Source organism: Hipposideros armiger, unplaced genomic scaffold (genome assembly GCF_001890085.2).
Source record: "Hipposideros armiger isolate ML-2016 unplaced genomic scaffold, ASM189008v1 scaffold_216, whole genome shotgun sequence".
Taxonomy (NCBI): Eukaryota; Metazoa; Chordata; class Mammalia; order Chiroptera; family Hipposideridae; genus Hipposideros; species Hipposideros armiger.
Window position 1 is genome coordinate 2525008 of NW_017731566.1, and position 14490 is coordinate 2539497.

Consider the following 14490-nt stretch of genomic DNA (forward strand, 5'->3'; position numbering starts at 1 on the left):
CTTGAGAAATGAACTCATGAAGTTACCTTCTGATATTGTGACTGCTGTAAGAGGAAAAGGATTATTAAATGCTGTTGTTATTAGAGAAACCAAAGGTATGGAGAGAAAACATTCTTCTCAAGATAGTATTTTTATAGGAAGAGCTAAAACCTTTCGTATTTTCTCTGGTCATTGGGTTCCCTGAAACTGTTGATTGACCTGTTGACCAAGTCTTTTAGGCTGAGTATCATCTGATTTATTTAATAGCCTTAAAAATATAGCTCATTCCTACATGAAGGCACATTTAACTTAATTTAACCTATTTCTGTTCCTTTAAGTCATTTGTTATACACCCTAGGTTAGTTATGCAGAACTTGGAGATTTAAAGTTATTTTCTGTTAGCTAGTCTTTATATAGCACTTCCTTAAACGTTTCCTCTTTGTTCTCCTTTCTTCCCTCACTTGAATCCTTGGCTTATCAGTAGAGGTCATAGGAGCAGTAGTAATAATGATATGAATGATGACAATGAGGACAGAAATCACTCCAGCTGCCACTTGATTGTTTGGTGTTTCAGCACCTCATTTGTAACCCCTAAGGGTTCCCTGCTGGATTTTTCTGTGATAACCCTTCCTTTTAAAGTAGTGATTCCAACATTCGTAGCATTTTAGAATCACCTGGAGAGCTTTTAAAAAGATTAATCCAAGCCTAGCCTCAGCTCAGAGATTCTGATTTGATGGGCCTGGGCTGAGCCCAGGCACTGGGTGATGCAGCGTGCAGCCAGGGCTGAGAATCACGCTCTCAAATGATGAGAGTCTATTCCCACAAGTTCAGGAAGCAAATCCATTTTCAGCATCTGTGGTGTTCCCTGGGATTTGAGTATTATTCATTCCATGCCAGTGAATTATTTGTCATGCCCAAATTCTTATCGCATAAGTTCTTCATGTAATTAACACAGCAGCCTTAGCACATAATTTTTTTGCTTTTTCATGTATGAAAAACTAACAAGCCATATGCCTAATCATACCACTCGAACCTAGGTACGTACTTGCTGACAAGGAACTTCCTTTTTAAGAAGAGAACAAAGCAAGCTTGAGTGGGTATAGTGGGAATTCTACTTGCCAGGCTGAACTGGGCCAGGCATACTACAAGGGGATGTTTCAACATTTGTGTTCAATCAACGTACATGTTTGACCATTTTTCTTTAGATTGTGATGCTTGGAAGGTGTGTCTGCGACTTCGAGATAATGGACTTCTGGCCAAGCCAACCCATGGCGACATCATCAGATTTGCACCTCCACTTGTGATCAAGGAGGACGAGATTCTGGAGGCTGTGGAAATCATTAACAAGACCATCTTGTCTTTCTGAGAGTGGTGACTATTTGCAGCCAGGCCTGGGAGCCAGCTGGAGACAGGCAGCTCCTTGCTGTCCTATAAAAGCCTCTGCGTTTCTGCGCTTAACGCAGGCACATTCCACCCCCTGTGTCTTCAAGGACTTTTAAAAAAAAATATATGTATTTTTTAGTTTATACATAACAGAATGACATAATCGTGCATGCAATTCACTATGTAACAACTGTAAGAATAGAATGGCATCTGTATTGTGTGTGTGTGTGTGTGTGTGTGTGTGTGTGTGTGTGTGTGTGCGTGCGTGCGCGCGCGCGCTTTCTAAGGTGAAGTGCATCCATCTGCCGCCTTTGGATCAAGCCCCATATAGTTTATATGCATTTTATAATTTCCTTGCTGGTGTAAATGTTTCATATTTGAAAAAGTTATATGGGTTTTACACAGAAGACTTGTTTAACTTTATGAAGTTGAATCATAATCACTGAATGTTAGGATTAATGGTTAAGCTTATATAAAATACTAGATTTAAATAAATTCATATTGGCCAACACCAGGATGTAGTCCGTGAGTGTCATTATTTTGAATTAAGAATTAATGTTTAACATTACCAAATTATGTTTTAAGTGTTGATACAATTTGTAAAAAATATTTATTTTCAGTTTTTCTTTAAATTTAAAATAAAGCTTATATTTAAAATGTCTATTTTGTGATTTGTATGCTATTATCAGTGTACAGTATTATTGATTACTTAACATATTACTATAGTGGGCCCCCTTATTCGTGGCTTTGCTTTCCGCAGTTTCAGTTACCTGAGGTTTGTTAACCCGTGGTCAACTGTGGTCCTAAAATATTAAATGGATGATTCCAGAAATAAAGAATTCAGAGGTTTTAAATTGCGTGCTGTCCCGAGTGAAAAGGTGAAAGTTCTCAACCTAATAAGGAAAGAAAAAGTCGACTGTTGAGATTGCTAAGATCTATGGTAAGAACAAATCTGTGAGATTGTAAAGAAGGAAAAAGATTCGTGGTAGTTTTGCTGTTAAACCTCAAACTGCAAGCTCTTGCCACAGTGTGTGACTGAGTGCTTAGTTAAGATGAAAAAGGCATTGAATTTGTGGGTGGGTGGGGACATGAACAGAAAACTTGTTCGGACGTGTGCCAGAGCACTGAGCCTGTGCAAGGGACCCCTGAAATGTGACCACATTCACATAACTTATACAGTATGTTGTAATTGTTCTATTTTATTGTTAATTTCTTACTTGGTCTAATTTACAAATTAAACTTTATCATAGGTATGTATGTATAGGAAAAACTATATATAGGGGTGTTCGGTACTAGCTTGGTTTCAGGCCACAGGGTATCTGGAACGTAATACCCATGCATAAAGGGGATTTACTGTATTTACCACTTTTATTCAAGTATTATGTATGGTATTGTGCAATTTTCTTTTTTTTTAACCTGAAGCAAGTATTTTGGGAGCTTTTCTACATCAGTAACTAAGTTCATCTCATTCTCTAATGACTAGTATTTCATCATATTGGATATATTACAATTTCATATTAGGGCACATTTGGATTGTTTCCATTTTTTTTCACTCTTTAAAACAAAGCTTGTGACTACTTTGTGTTTGTATCTGTACAGTAGTTTGTTTCTGTGCAGTAGGTCCCTAGAGGTGGATTGCTGTGTCAAAGGAATGAACTTTTAAATGTAATAGTGACTTGTTGCTCCCTGCCACCTCCAGGTTCTGAGTCACCTCTTAGTAGCTTTACATGTGTGAGCCAGCGATTACAGGAGGATCTGCTCATATCAATGGCTTATTGGTCTGGGTGGGGGTTTACGGATTAAATCTCTGCGGGGGCTAGACATTTTATGACACATGGCATGCTGGAATGTCAGGTTCTATTTCAAAGATGAGGAAACCAAGGCTTAGAAACTTAGGTCATTGAAATCGTCAGCAGTGGAGCTCCGGAACCCCAGGTAGGCTGGATAAAGCTTCTTGGGGAGCTCAGGGGGAGGAGGCAGGAGGCAGCCCCAGGTGGGGACTGCACCTCCATTGATCTCAAGCATGGCTGAGAGGCTCCAGGTGTGGGAAAGGATTTCAATTTGGTTGTAACTTGGGGGATGGATTCTTTAAAATACCAGCAGGAGCCATTCAAATGAATAATACTCAAACACAAAAGCAACTTAGTCTGTTCAGGAAAAACTCTAAAATATATTTCAGTACTTGACTGTTCCATGCATGTGTAATGGCTCAGAGGAGTTTTATTAGCTCCTCAGCCTTCCTTTCAATTAACCTGGCAGATGAGATTCCCCCCTCACCCATGCATTGCTCCAGTTCCTCAAATTTTTAATGAAACATCTGAGCTAATACGGCTTTTACAATTTGTATCACAATACTTAAGCACAGAGCAGATGGTGGCTAAGGAGAAGTGGGCGTAAGGCAGAAGAACCTGCTCAAAGCAGCCTGCTCAATAGGACTATTGATGGCTCTGGCTCCTACAGAAATGTGCCATGGAAGGCATGGGTGCCTTCGGATCTTGGTGGCCTCAGAGACGGCAAGTGAAGGATGCTAATAAGATCCTCCAGTCTCCAATCACTTTTACCTTCCTTTCTTAAAAAAAACCACAAAAAAACAAATTACAAAAGCACTTAATTGGCTCCTGAGTGCCAAGCCATGTATTGGGTTGTTGGAAAAGTCATGACGTATTTTTCTATGTTTTTCGTTGCAAAAATGCGTCATGACTCTTCCGACAACCCAACATTTAATAATGATCTGAAAGTGATTACTCCTGGGAGCCATTCAAAAACAAGCAAATAGCACAGGAAATCGCAGGACTGTGGGGGTGACTTGGGTGAGGGTCTGCATCTGCCCCAGGAATTCTAGAATCATGGAGAATATTGCCAATCATTTCCTGTACCCCTTGGAGAGGTGACGGGACATGCCACATGCACAGAGCCAGTGATGGCAGAGCTGCGACAGAAGCTGGTGACAATCTCCTGGTTTCTCTGACTGTGGGATGAGGGTCGGGGTGGCACTTGTGCTCTCAGAGCTTCAGTTTTTCTCTGAGGAGCTGTGTGACCTTAGGCAAGTCACTGCCTGTCTGTCCTTTATGAAATGAGGTTGAATTAAGCCAGTTTTGCTTAAAGAGTGGCCCTGGTTGAGTTGGTCTCTGGAGGTGGGGTCCCAGGCTGCCGCGGGTGAGCCTGAGCCCCAACCAGTGATCACCGGGTCCAAGCGGCTCCCAGCCTTAGAGGAGCCAGGGTCCAGGACCCCGGCAGAAGGTTTCAAATAGAGGTGGCCAGAAAACAGCCACTGCGTGTTGTGAGGTTCCCATTCTCTGTCTTGGGTTTTAAGACCCTCTTTTGACTCAGTTTCCCCCAAAGTCAGTTCCTCGGAAAAGAGAGGTCTCTTCTGCGAAGGGAGGTTTCTGCTCTTGGTGGAGGACAGCGCTGTGGCAAGTTGCCCCTTCATCTCCAAGATCCAACACGCATGGGGCAGCTCAACAAAACCAGGCGCCGAGTCTTGGGGTTTGGCCAGAGCCGTTCGCGGGCGCAGGGCCCACGGCACCTTTTGGACAGCAGGGGGCGCTGTCCTCAAAGCTTTGCGTCTGGAGCCGCGGGCTCCGGAGGCCGGGGCGGAGCCTGCGCCGGGGGAGGCCCGCGGTCTCCAAGTCCCAGCGCTGTCGAGCCGCGCGGGTGGAGGGCGATCCCGGTGTCTTCCCGGAGCCGGGCTGGGGAGCCGGCGGTGCAGAAGGTCCCGGGACCGCGATGGCCTGCCCGAGCTTTGCGACCGCGCGCGGAATGCAGCGTACTTTTGTAAAAGTTTATTATTGTTATTATTATTATTGTTAAATGTGCGCCTTGTAGGAAATTTAAACATGTAGAAACAAATCTCCCCACGGCCGCTTCCGGCAGAGACAGGCGCTGTTGAGGTGGGGGTGCCAGCTCAGGGTTCTCTCCTGAGCTTCGGCCTCCTGGTTGTTGGGGGGGTCTCTGTGCATCGCTTCCACCCTCTCAGAGCCCAGGCGCCACCCGCTGTACCCCTTCAGTTAACTGCGCAGAGCACTGGGAGAGTCACCCACGGCCCAGGATGGTGATTTTAAAGAACCCTGCCACCAACTCGACAAATGATGGTCGCCTGTGCGTCCACCAGGAGAGGGACAGGGGGCGCTCTGACCCTGTGGGAAGGGCTTCCCAGGGTTCAGTTTTTGACACTGCACAGTGAATGGGGTTACTAATATTTGTCTGGTTGTCGGAGGAAGGGAGTTGTATAGTGAGGGGGAGGCTGTGGGGTTTGTTGCTCTCCTGGCGGTAGCCCTGCTGACCTGGCCCGCGGGTCACTGAGACAGCTCCAGTCCTGTACCAGCGAGGTCTGTCCGTTCCTGGCTGCGTGGCGCCATGGGCAAGGCCAGTGCTTGGCGCCCAGACCTGGACTCACCTGGATGGCAGTCTTCCTGGATGGTAGGGGAGGGGGCAGCTGAAGAGGGGCGATATCATTGTCCCCTCCAGGTGTGAGCCAGGTACTCCCCGGACCCCCAGCCCAAAACCAGCTTGCTTCTGAGCCCTTCTAGGCTAGTAGGCTAGTTACCAGCTCTGTGGCCTCGGACGAGCTCTGAAATCCTTGTGTAGTTCCAGTTTCCTCATTTGGAAAACGGAGCAGGGTGCTGAGTGGAGGCCGCGTTGCTTGGTCCTGCCAGCCTCCCACTCTGCCTCTCACCTTCTCCTCTGGGAATTCTCAAAAAAACTCCGGAGGGCTCCAGGCTCGCCTGAGACTTGATAAACTCCGATGCCCCTGGCCCTGCTCTGACAGGCGGGATCTGCAGGTCTGGGTGGCACTGGGAATGCCCCTGGGACCAACCCTCCTGGGGGCAAGGGGTGAGCTCTACAGCCTGCAGCAGTGGGAAAGGAGGAGTCCGGGAAGGGAGGTGCAGAGAGGTGCCCTCACCAGACCATCGCCCACAAGGCTGTGTCAAGAGTGAGGGGCTTTAGCAGTTTGGGTGGGGAACTTGGGCAGGACTCTGAGTGGGTGTTTTCCTGAGGAGGGCTCACTGCTCCTGGGACGTGAGGACACTGGGCCTGGACAGCCTGGGGCCACATCCTAATCCTGGTTCCCTTGCTGAGGTCTGGGTTCTAAACCAGGGGTCACTTACCCAAGACCTGGGTTCTAATCTTGGGTTTACTTGCCCAGGACCTATCTCTCTCCCCATGGTCTCAACACTGTGAACGAAAAAGGGGCCACACACTAAATCTGACAAGCGCAGGGGCCCCCATGGCAGGGCTTACAAACTTAGTGACCATATAGGATGGCCTGAACATCAAAATTTCTAACTAGGGCAGGTCATGGCGGGTAGTCACAGCCTAGGCCCGCAGCTTCCCTGACAAAGGCCAGTCCTGACCTTAAGTGAGCCTGTCTGTTGTCTTTGTGCATCAAGGATCACAGACCTTTGAGATGTCAGAGTAATTTTAGTTTCCAGGCCCCTGAAAGGAACAGCCACCACTCCAGAGCAGAGACCACAGAAGCCCTCATTGTTATCTTGTTCCCCAAATACCATCTCTGTGCTGTAAATGTTAACTGTCCTGTACCCACCAATGTAAAAGTATGTGCCTCTCGGTTTTATCCAATCCTAAAGATTTCCCTGCTTGCTTTCTCCCACCCCCTTCATCTACCGCACATGCATTTCATGTCACCCTCCTGACGTCTCCTCCTTGGAGTCTAATGTATAAAATAAGCTGCCAAACTGCCATGCTCCAGCGCATTTTCTCAATCTGTTGAGTTTTTGCTTCCGGTCATGTCCTCAAAATTTGGCTCAAATGAAGTCCTGTAAGCCTTTTCTGCAGATGGCTGTTCTTTCGTGGACAGCCTGAGTGATAAGGGTCCTAATCTTCCTGCTCTATTGAGGGCCCGCTCGGGTATAGAGTCTTTCTTCCCCACAGCAGCCCTGCAGAGCTGGTAGTTCACAGACCAGTCCAGGGAGTTCAGATGCCTCTCAGACTCCTCAGGTAGGAGTTGAGGCTTGACACTCCCCACTCCCCGCCATGCAGCCTGGTGCTCAAGACAGCTCAGGCTGGGCTGTGGAGTTAACAACAGTGACCAGTGACCCCAGGTCTCTGACCCCAAAGTGGTCGGGCTGGTTTGGTAAGCAGGTCCCCAGCCTGTTCTAGAGGCCAGAGGTCAGGGGGCAGCTTCCAGCCCTGGCCCCTGTGCCCCTCCCCTGTTCCTGCTGCTGGCCTGCCCAGCCCCCAGCCTGCAGCCCACCTGGGTCGGGGAGAGCTGCCCTCTCCAGAGAGGACCTGCTAGTTTGTACTTTAGCCGGGCCTCTTGCACTGGGGGGTGGGGTGAGGCTGGGCCTTGGCCCCTGTCTGGAGGAATGTCTGCCTCTGTGGAACCTTCTTTAGGCAGCTCTACCTCAAAGTGGGGGAGCTTTGTATCCTTGGGGAGCCTACAAGGGGTATGGGGAGCATTGGACTGCAGGAGCCGCACCCCATTTGTCAGAACTTGGTCTCCCTGTTGCCTGGCTGGCTGTTTGCTCTTCTCACCCCCAGAGTATGTTTGTTTGGGTTGACACACCCCCTGCAAACAGCCAGCCCAGGGCCCATCTGGGGCACCGGCCCTGCCTGTGGCCAGCCACTTTTCCAAAGGAAAATGCAGGCCCCCACATGACCCTGACCACAGCTTTGAAGGTGGGAGCCGGGAGACGAAGTCAGAATTGCCTTGAGAGTAAACAGCTGAGGACCCAGTTTGGCTTGGTCAGGAGGCTGGTGTCTACAAAGGGACACTGTAAGGGAGGCCCCTGCAGCAGAAGGGACCCATTCAGCTCTCCTATAACGGGACTTGCCTGCTAATTAGGTGGGGAGGACCCCAGCGGTGGGTGGGCTGCAGGAGAGGGAGGGATGGATGAAAGAGCCCACTGGTCTGACCAGCTAGAACTGAAAGTCCAGCCCCAGCCCTGTAGACCAGCTGCTCCAGAACCATGCAGGGAACTCATTACAGAGGGCACGTCCTGTCTCAGACCTTCCTGATAAGACCCCAGGACCCAGCACTGGGCAGGGGCATATGCCAGACCTGTGCCTGGTGCTTTATAGGGTCAGGCCTTCAGCACGGGTGCCCCTCAGTATCCTGCTGCCTATGATTGGGGTACAGGGACTGAGAAGGGGACCCTTCCAGCTCTGAGTTGGCTGGGGTGCTCCAGGGGCAGGAGGAACCCCACATGGAGTCTTGTTCCTTTACTCAGTGCCCTGTGCAAGTGTTCTTAGGGCGCAAAGCACCGGATTCTTTCATCTCATCTCATAGTGGAGGTGGGGTGATGGTGCTATTATTATTCCCATTCCACAGGTGAGAAAACTGAGGCTCCACCCAGTTAACAGACTTGCCCAAGGTCACACTATGCTGGGGTCTGGCCTTCCCCCATGACTCTGTTTTCTGAGTGGTTGGGGCCTGAGCACATGACGTTGTAAAAAGCTCCCCAGTCACTTGACTGTGCAGCCCTGCTTCGAACCATGGTCCAGTATACCTCTTGCTACCTCTCCATGTGGCCTCACTGCACATGGGACGTGCTCCAGGGCCAGCCAGGGTTCTGGGTTGAGGAGGTGAGGGACATTCCTCTAAAACTGCTGATGGATAGCACAAAGACAGATCCAGGGAGGGCCTTGGGCTTCCTGGGAAAGGGGCCCACTTCTGTGCAGGGGCACCCTTTCCCCACCCCCGCCCCTCCCCCACACAATGGTACTCTATTGTCCCATGTGGCAGTGGGAGCAGCTGAGAGTCATTTCTAGACCCTTCTGAAGATGCTACTATTCCTGNCTGCCCTTATCTATTTACCTTGGTTTTTTCTTGTTGCCTTGAGGTGACTGTTGTTCTTTTTCTAGCCCCTTGAGCTAAACTCATTTGTTTTCTAATTAATATAGTAAAGGCTTTGAATTTTCCTCTGAGAATGACTTTAGCCATGGTCCATGAATTTTTACATGTAGTTCATTTTTATTTGGCTGCTTTGGGTAATTTCAGCTCTTCAGTATTCTGAATCATTGTTATTTCCCCTAAAAATTAGTTAGCTCTGATTTTTAAAATGATGGGTCTTTTAAACTTTAAAAAATGTTGTACTTAGCTCGAAAATGACCTGCCAGAAAGAATAACCAACCCAGAGGTAAGTGTGGCCAGGAGACAGCACGAGGCAGAGTGGTGAGGGCATTGCGGAAGCCTCTGAGTCCTGACAGTAGTCACCTCCCCCTACTAATTATGTTTGTGGGGGTTTTCTGTCACATGTAACAGAAAAACTTCACAGGTTGGGGTTGGGGACAGACTGCCGATCACCGAGTCTGCACATGTCTGGACCATGGGTTGGGGCCCAGGACAGCCCACCAGTCAGTCAGGTTCAGGGTCAGGCTGGGTGGAACCTGTGGGGAGAGGGATACAGGGGAGTGGGCTCAGGCAGGATAGGCGGCAGGATCTTTCCACATGTGGGGAGAAGGCTGCAGGGCCACAAGCCTACAGAGTGAAATCCATCNCCCCGCCTCCCTCCCTCTGTGTCCCAGTGGCAGGGGAATCTTGCCATCTGTGTGTGGGTCCCCCACCTCTGCTCTGGGTTTGAATGAAGGATCAGTGGGCAGATGGAATCCAAGATCAGAGAATCTGGAAATGAATGGGACTTCCTTGAGCCTCAAAGCTTGTACTCTTGAAACTAGAGGCTGAATTTCAGAGCTGGAGGACAGTAAAGAGCACCTGGAACTGTGTCTGTTCCCTTATCAGGACTGCAGGGTCTCAGAGGGACAGCTGGCAACGCCACGGGCTGGCTAGAGGGGGCTTACTGTGAGCGGGAGCTGTGCTCCTGGGATTAGGACTCCCAGCTGACTCAGCTGTGTGTGTGATGGGCGAATGAGGACGGGGCGTCAGCCAGGTCAGCAGGCTAGGCGGCAGGTTGGAGTCTTTTAGGGGCCTCAGCTAAATGTAATTTGATTTAGAGAATTAAAGCACCTCCCAGGTGTTTCTGATGCTCGTCGGGGTGGAGAACCCTTGGAGCAAAGTTTCCAGGATCAAACCCAGGAGGTGTGGCCGTGATGAGATGAAGAGAAGCACCACCCACCATCTGCGTAGGGAGTGGTTTCATTCTAGGACGACCGCTGACAGATTTCTTTTCCTGGGACTGAATCAGACCTCGAAGTTGTGACTACGTGTTCAGTGCTGACCCACTGCCAGCACTGGGAGTTTGGGACCCATAATTCAGCAAACTTTATCGAGTGCCTCCTGTGTGCAAGGCAGGGGGGTGCAGAGGTGGATACTACAGAGAGCGCCCCCCCCCCGGAGACCAGGACGCTCCCCTTGGCTTTTTGAAGTCTATCTGTTCGGCTAACAGGCTTTCATCAGGAGCAGAAAGCGAGATAGGTTTCTGGTGCTTTGAGTGACAGGTTGGGGGCTGCTGTGAGGGTGAGATGGGTGCTGCCTTCTGCAGCTTTGATCATAGGTGGGGCTTATCTTCACCGCCCCTTGGGTGCCAGTCTGGGCTCTGACTGCTGACTGTGACCCAGGCCACCACCTGACCTTCCCACCAGCAGTATCTTCGGGTCTTTCCAGCCTGCATTCAGCACAGTGCTAACCCCAGGAGGGCACGCATCAATTAAACAGGAACCTCCCAGAACGGGCTTTGGTCTCACCCCCTTCCCCCTAGGGTCAGCTCTGAAGGGCGGTGGTGTTGATGTCACTGCCTTTCCCACAGCGCTTCCGACAGCAGTGCTGCGAGAGGTGCCTCTGTTTCTAGGGATTTATTGTGCTTACAACACTGATGTTCACGGGGAACTGCATATTTATTCCAGTGCAGAAGCTAGCTTCTCCCATGGAGTCAGAGTCTGGAGGGTTTTCAGACGGAGGGGCAGGGGTTGGCTTCCTTGATTCCCTCAGCACACCTGCCCCCTCCCCAGCCAGCATCTTGAATCAATTTACAGACAACTGCCAAGAAAAGCCTGAGGTGGATTAGTTTCAAAAATTGACCAGCAATTTCAATTTCATCCAGAGTTTGTAGGGTTCTTACAGTGCCAGCAACGGTGCCTGGGGCCGGAGGGCGGGAGCTAAGGGAAGACAGAATCTCAAGTTCATGGGGAGGGAGAGACCAAAACAGTAACACTCAGGCAAGTCAGGATGGAAGAGGAGCTGGGGTGACAGGCAGGTGCGTGGAAGAGGTGACCTTTAAATGGGGTCTGGTAGCTGGGGTAGAAGTATGACCAGCAAAGGAGAGGACGTCAGGCCCCGAGGCTTGGTGATGGGACGCAGGGCTTCTCCCTGGCTGCAGATAGTACGTATGAGTATGTAGCTATTATATAATCTGTGGGCCCATTTTACAGATGTGGACGTGGAAACCTGGGAAGCCACCAGGCCACAGTCACACCCCACCAGATACCCACTGAACACTGGCCACGGGGGCCCACGGTCTGCAGAGGACTCCCCCCTCCCAGCCCCCCACTGGCTGGGAGTCTGTAGCCACTTCAGGGAGGAAGCAGGAGAGGGAGGGGTCTCCTTACCACCATCTTCTTACTCACTTCTGTTTCTCCATTTCTTCAAAACTGTCAGTTCCCAGGGTAAGAGCTGGGCCTTCGGCCAATCGCCATGAACACCGAGCGGATTCAGGAAACGGGAGGACGGTGGGCACCGGGTGGCAGAGTCAGGAGGGGAGAGCTCCCGAAGGGCACCGGGCAGGGAGGCCCTGAAGACTGAAGGGTCCCCCGTGTGGTGATCACCTCACAAGAGGGCGTGATATTGGGTGTTACTTGGTGCCAACAGCCAGGTCCTCGGAGACAAGCATGGCGGCCTGGCCAGGAAGCCCCATCCCTGTCCCCTGGAGACCCCGAGCACCACCCCAGAGAGAGGGGCAGAGCCACAATCTCCCAAGGCTTTTTTGGGGGATGTTTTCATGTTTGAGAGAAAACTCAGGTATAACTTCTGTGAACCACTCCTGCAGCGGCTTCTGAGAACAACACCCACTTTGCACCTCTTAAGAGGGGGTGCCCAGAGGTGGGGGCTGGAGCACATACCAGTTCTTGGAAGTGGAATAATAAAGAGTTCCTTTATATTCAGGCTCACAAGGCTTCAACATTGCATGGGATAATGGGCTAGGGGCAGTAAGGGGGATCCCAGTCCTGGAGGCTCAGCGGGCTTTGTCATCCACTGAGGCACTCCAGACAGGATTTTAGTGGGCTAAGGGGATGGACACTTAGGATGAGCTTGACTTTGCCACCTTTTTGCAGAAGTCAAGTTCTCCTTGTCTAAAAACCCACAATGACGGTTGTGAGGAAATGAAAGCATCTCCTCCAGCCCTTCGCCTCGCCATCGAGCCCATTTGCTATAATTTGGGAGGAAATTATATAATGTGATGTCCTTAATGGTGCATTCGGGAGGAAGCGGAAGGCAGCCAAAGGCTCTGGGACGGACGAACTTTGCCTCTGCGGTAACTCGAGTGAAGGGGATCCAAGGGGACTGGAAGGGGAAGGGCCTTCGGTCACAGTGGCCGAGCCCCGGTCGAGGGTCAGTGCGCTGAGGGTGGGGGCCCTGGTGGGTGCTGACTTGCTGAACACGGCGCGGTCATGGCACTTAGCCCTTGGCTCCCACTCCACCAAGTCTCCCTCCCAGACACGAGCTCCAGCTCCCGCTCCCTGGAATCCACTAGCACCTGTCATGCCTGGCCCTAGCGTCCAGGTATTTAGTGACCTGACCATTGGGCCCAGCGCTGCTGAGGGGCTATGGGAGGTGAGCAATGCATACTATGTGATCCACGAGAGATAGCTGGGGGCAAAGAACCACCCTGTCCCCTAGCACCTGACTTGTCAGGCCCGGCTCGACTCCCTGCTTCCACCCCCCTGGGGCCCCCCCCTCTTCACCAGGGTCTTCAGCATCTCAGCATGCCGGCCTTCTCCCTTTCAGGGTCCCTCTTCTGCCAGACCCTCTGTAGCACGTCGCACAGGCCCCCACTTAACTACAGGCCCTTCATGCTGGGCACGGCCGGAAGAGGAACAACAAACCCAGCTCTAAAACACAATTCCCAGAACCTCCCTGGGTCCTCAGAGCCACTGTTTTGGTCTGAGGTTTCTGCACCCTCCTCCCCGCACCCTTCTGATATAGTTGCCCAAACCTCTAAAGGCTCTTTTGCCCTCTCAGAGCTGAGGGGGAGTTTGGTGAACATGGCCTGTTCAGCACTTGCTCTTCCCTTTGTCACTCTGATGTTGCCCCTGGAGGGGGACCTGACCGTGCCATGGGAGGAAACAGTAACCAGTACCCAGGCTGCTACTTTATTGACCAAAGGGGTAATTGGCACCTCAAAGGTCCCAGACTAGGAGCTGCTCCGTTAACAGGGCTTCTCCTCCACATAGAACCTTTCCTCATAGATGCACACAACTCTGCTCTGCTTAGAAAGGGTCCTCAGTGCAACCAACCCTGATGTTCTTAAGGTGTAACCCATATGATCCAGGGCCCAAAATAATTAAGAATATGCTTCAGGTGGGATATCTCATGGTGTTACACAGAAAGTGTCCTAGGCACCAGCACAGGGAATTATTTTTAGGTAGGACTCCCAGCAGGAAGTCGTACCTCCACCCACCAAGGACTGTTTCATGGCAGAAGAACAGCGTAGGACTTAAGAGTTAGACAAACCTAGAGCACACCCTGTCTCCACCCTTTCTAGCTGTGTTGCCTTTGGCAAGTTGCAAGCCTTCTTTGAACCTCAGTTTCCCCCATCGCTAAAACTGGGCAATAATCTTATCCATGTGACAGGCTTGTTTTAAATAAGAAAAATAAGCAGAGAATGCTTACCATTAACACCTAATCCACAGCACTAAATTAATGGGCGAATTTCAGGCAACAATGATTGGTTAACAGTGAAACGGGGGATTTAAAAAGCGTACAGGTGTTGCTTTAAAACAGCATCTCATTGGTGATCTCTAAAACTAGCTACGTCCTACTCACTTTACTTCTAGAAATCCACCCCAGGAAAATAATCTATGACGCAGTTAAAATTCTGTGTACAAATATGCTTTTACAGCATACTTATAAGGTGGAAAATGGGAAATAGCCTAAGTGTCAAACAATAGGAGGATGGCTAAAAAAAAAAAAAAAGGAAATCCTCATTTTGCGTTGCTTGATATTAAAAACCAGGCTTCCAAAGGATATGAATGATGTGGGAAAATGTGTACAAC

The 14490-nt window shown here is 50.2% G+C and overlaps 1 protein-coding gene across 1 annotated transcript in view; it reads left to right on the forward strand.

Moving 5' to 3' along the window:
• The window catches only part of OAT (ornithine aminotransferase), a 19963-nt gene extending 17940 nt beyond the window's left edge, over window positions 1-2023 (forward strand). The window contains exons 7-8 of the mRNA XM_019654192.1: window positions 8-95; window positions 1185-2023. Of these exons, the coding sequence (XP_019509737.1) occupies window positions 8-95; window positions 1185-1345 (249 nt within the window). The 3' untranslated portion in view covers window positions 1346-2023. The remainder of the gene's footprint in view (window positions 1-7; window positions 96-1184) is intronic.
• The last annotated feature ends 12467 nt before the right edge of the window (window positions 2024-14490 follow it).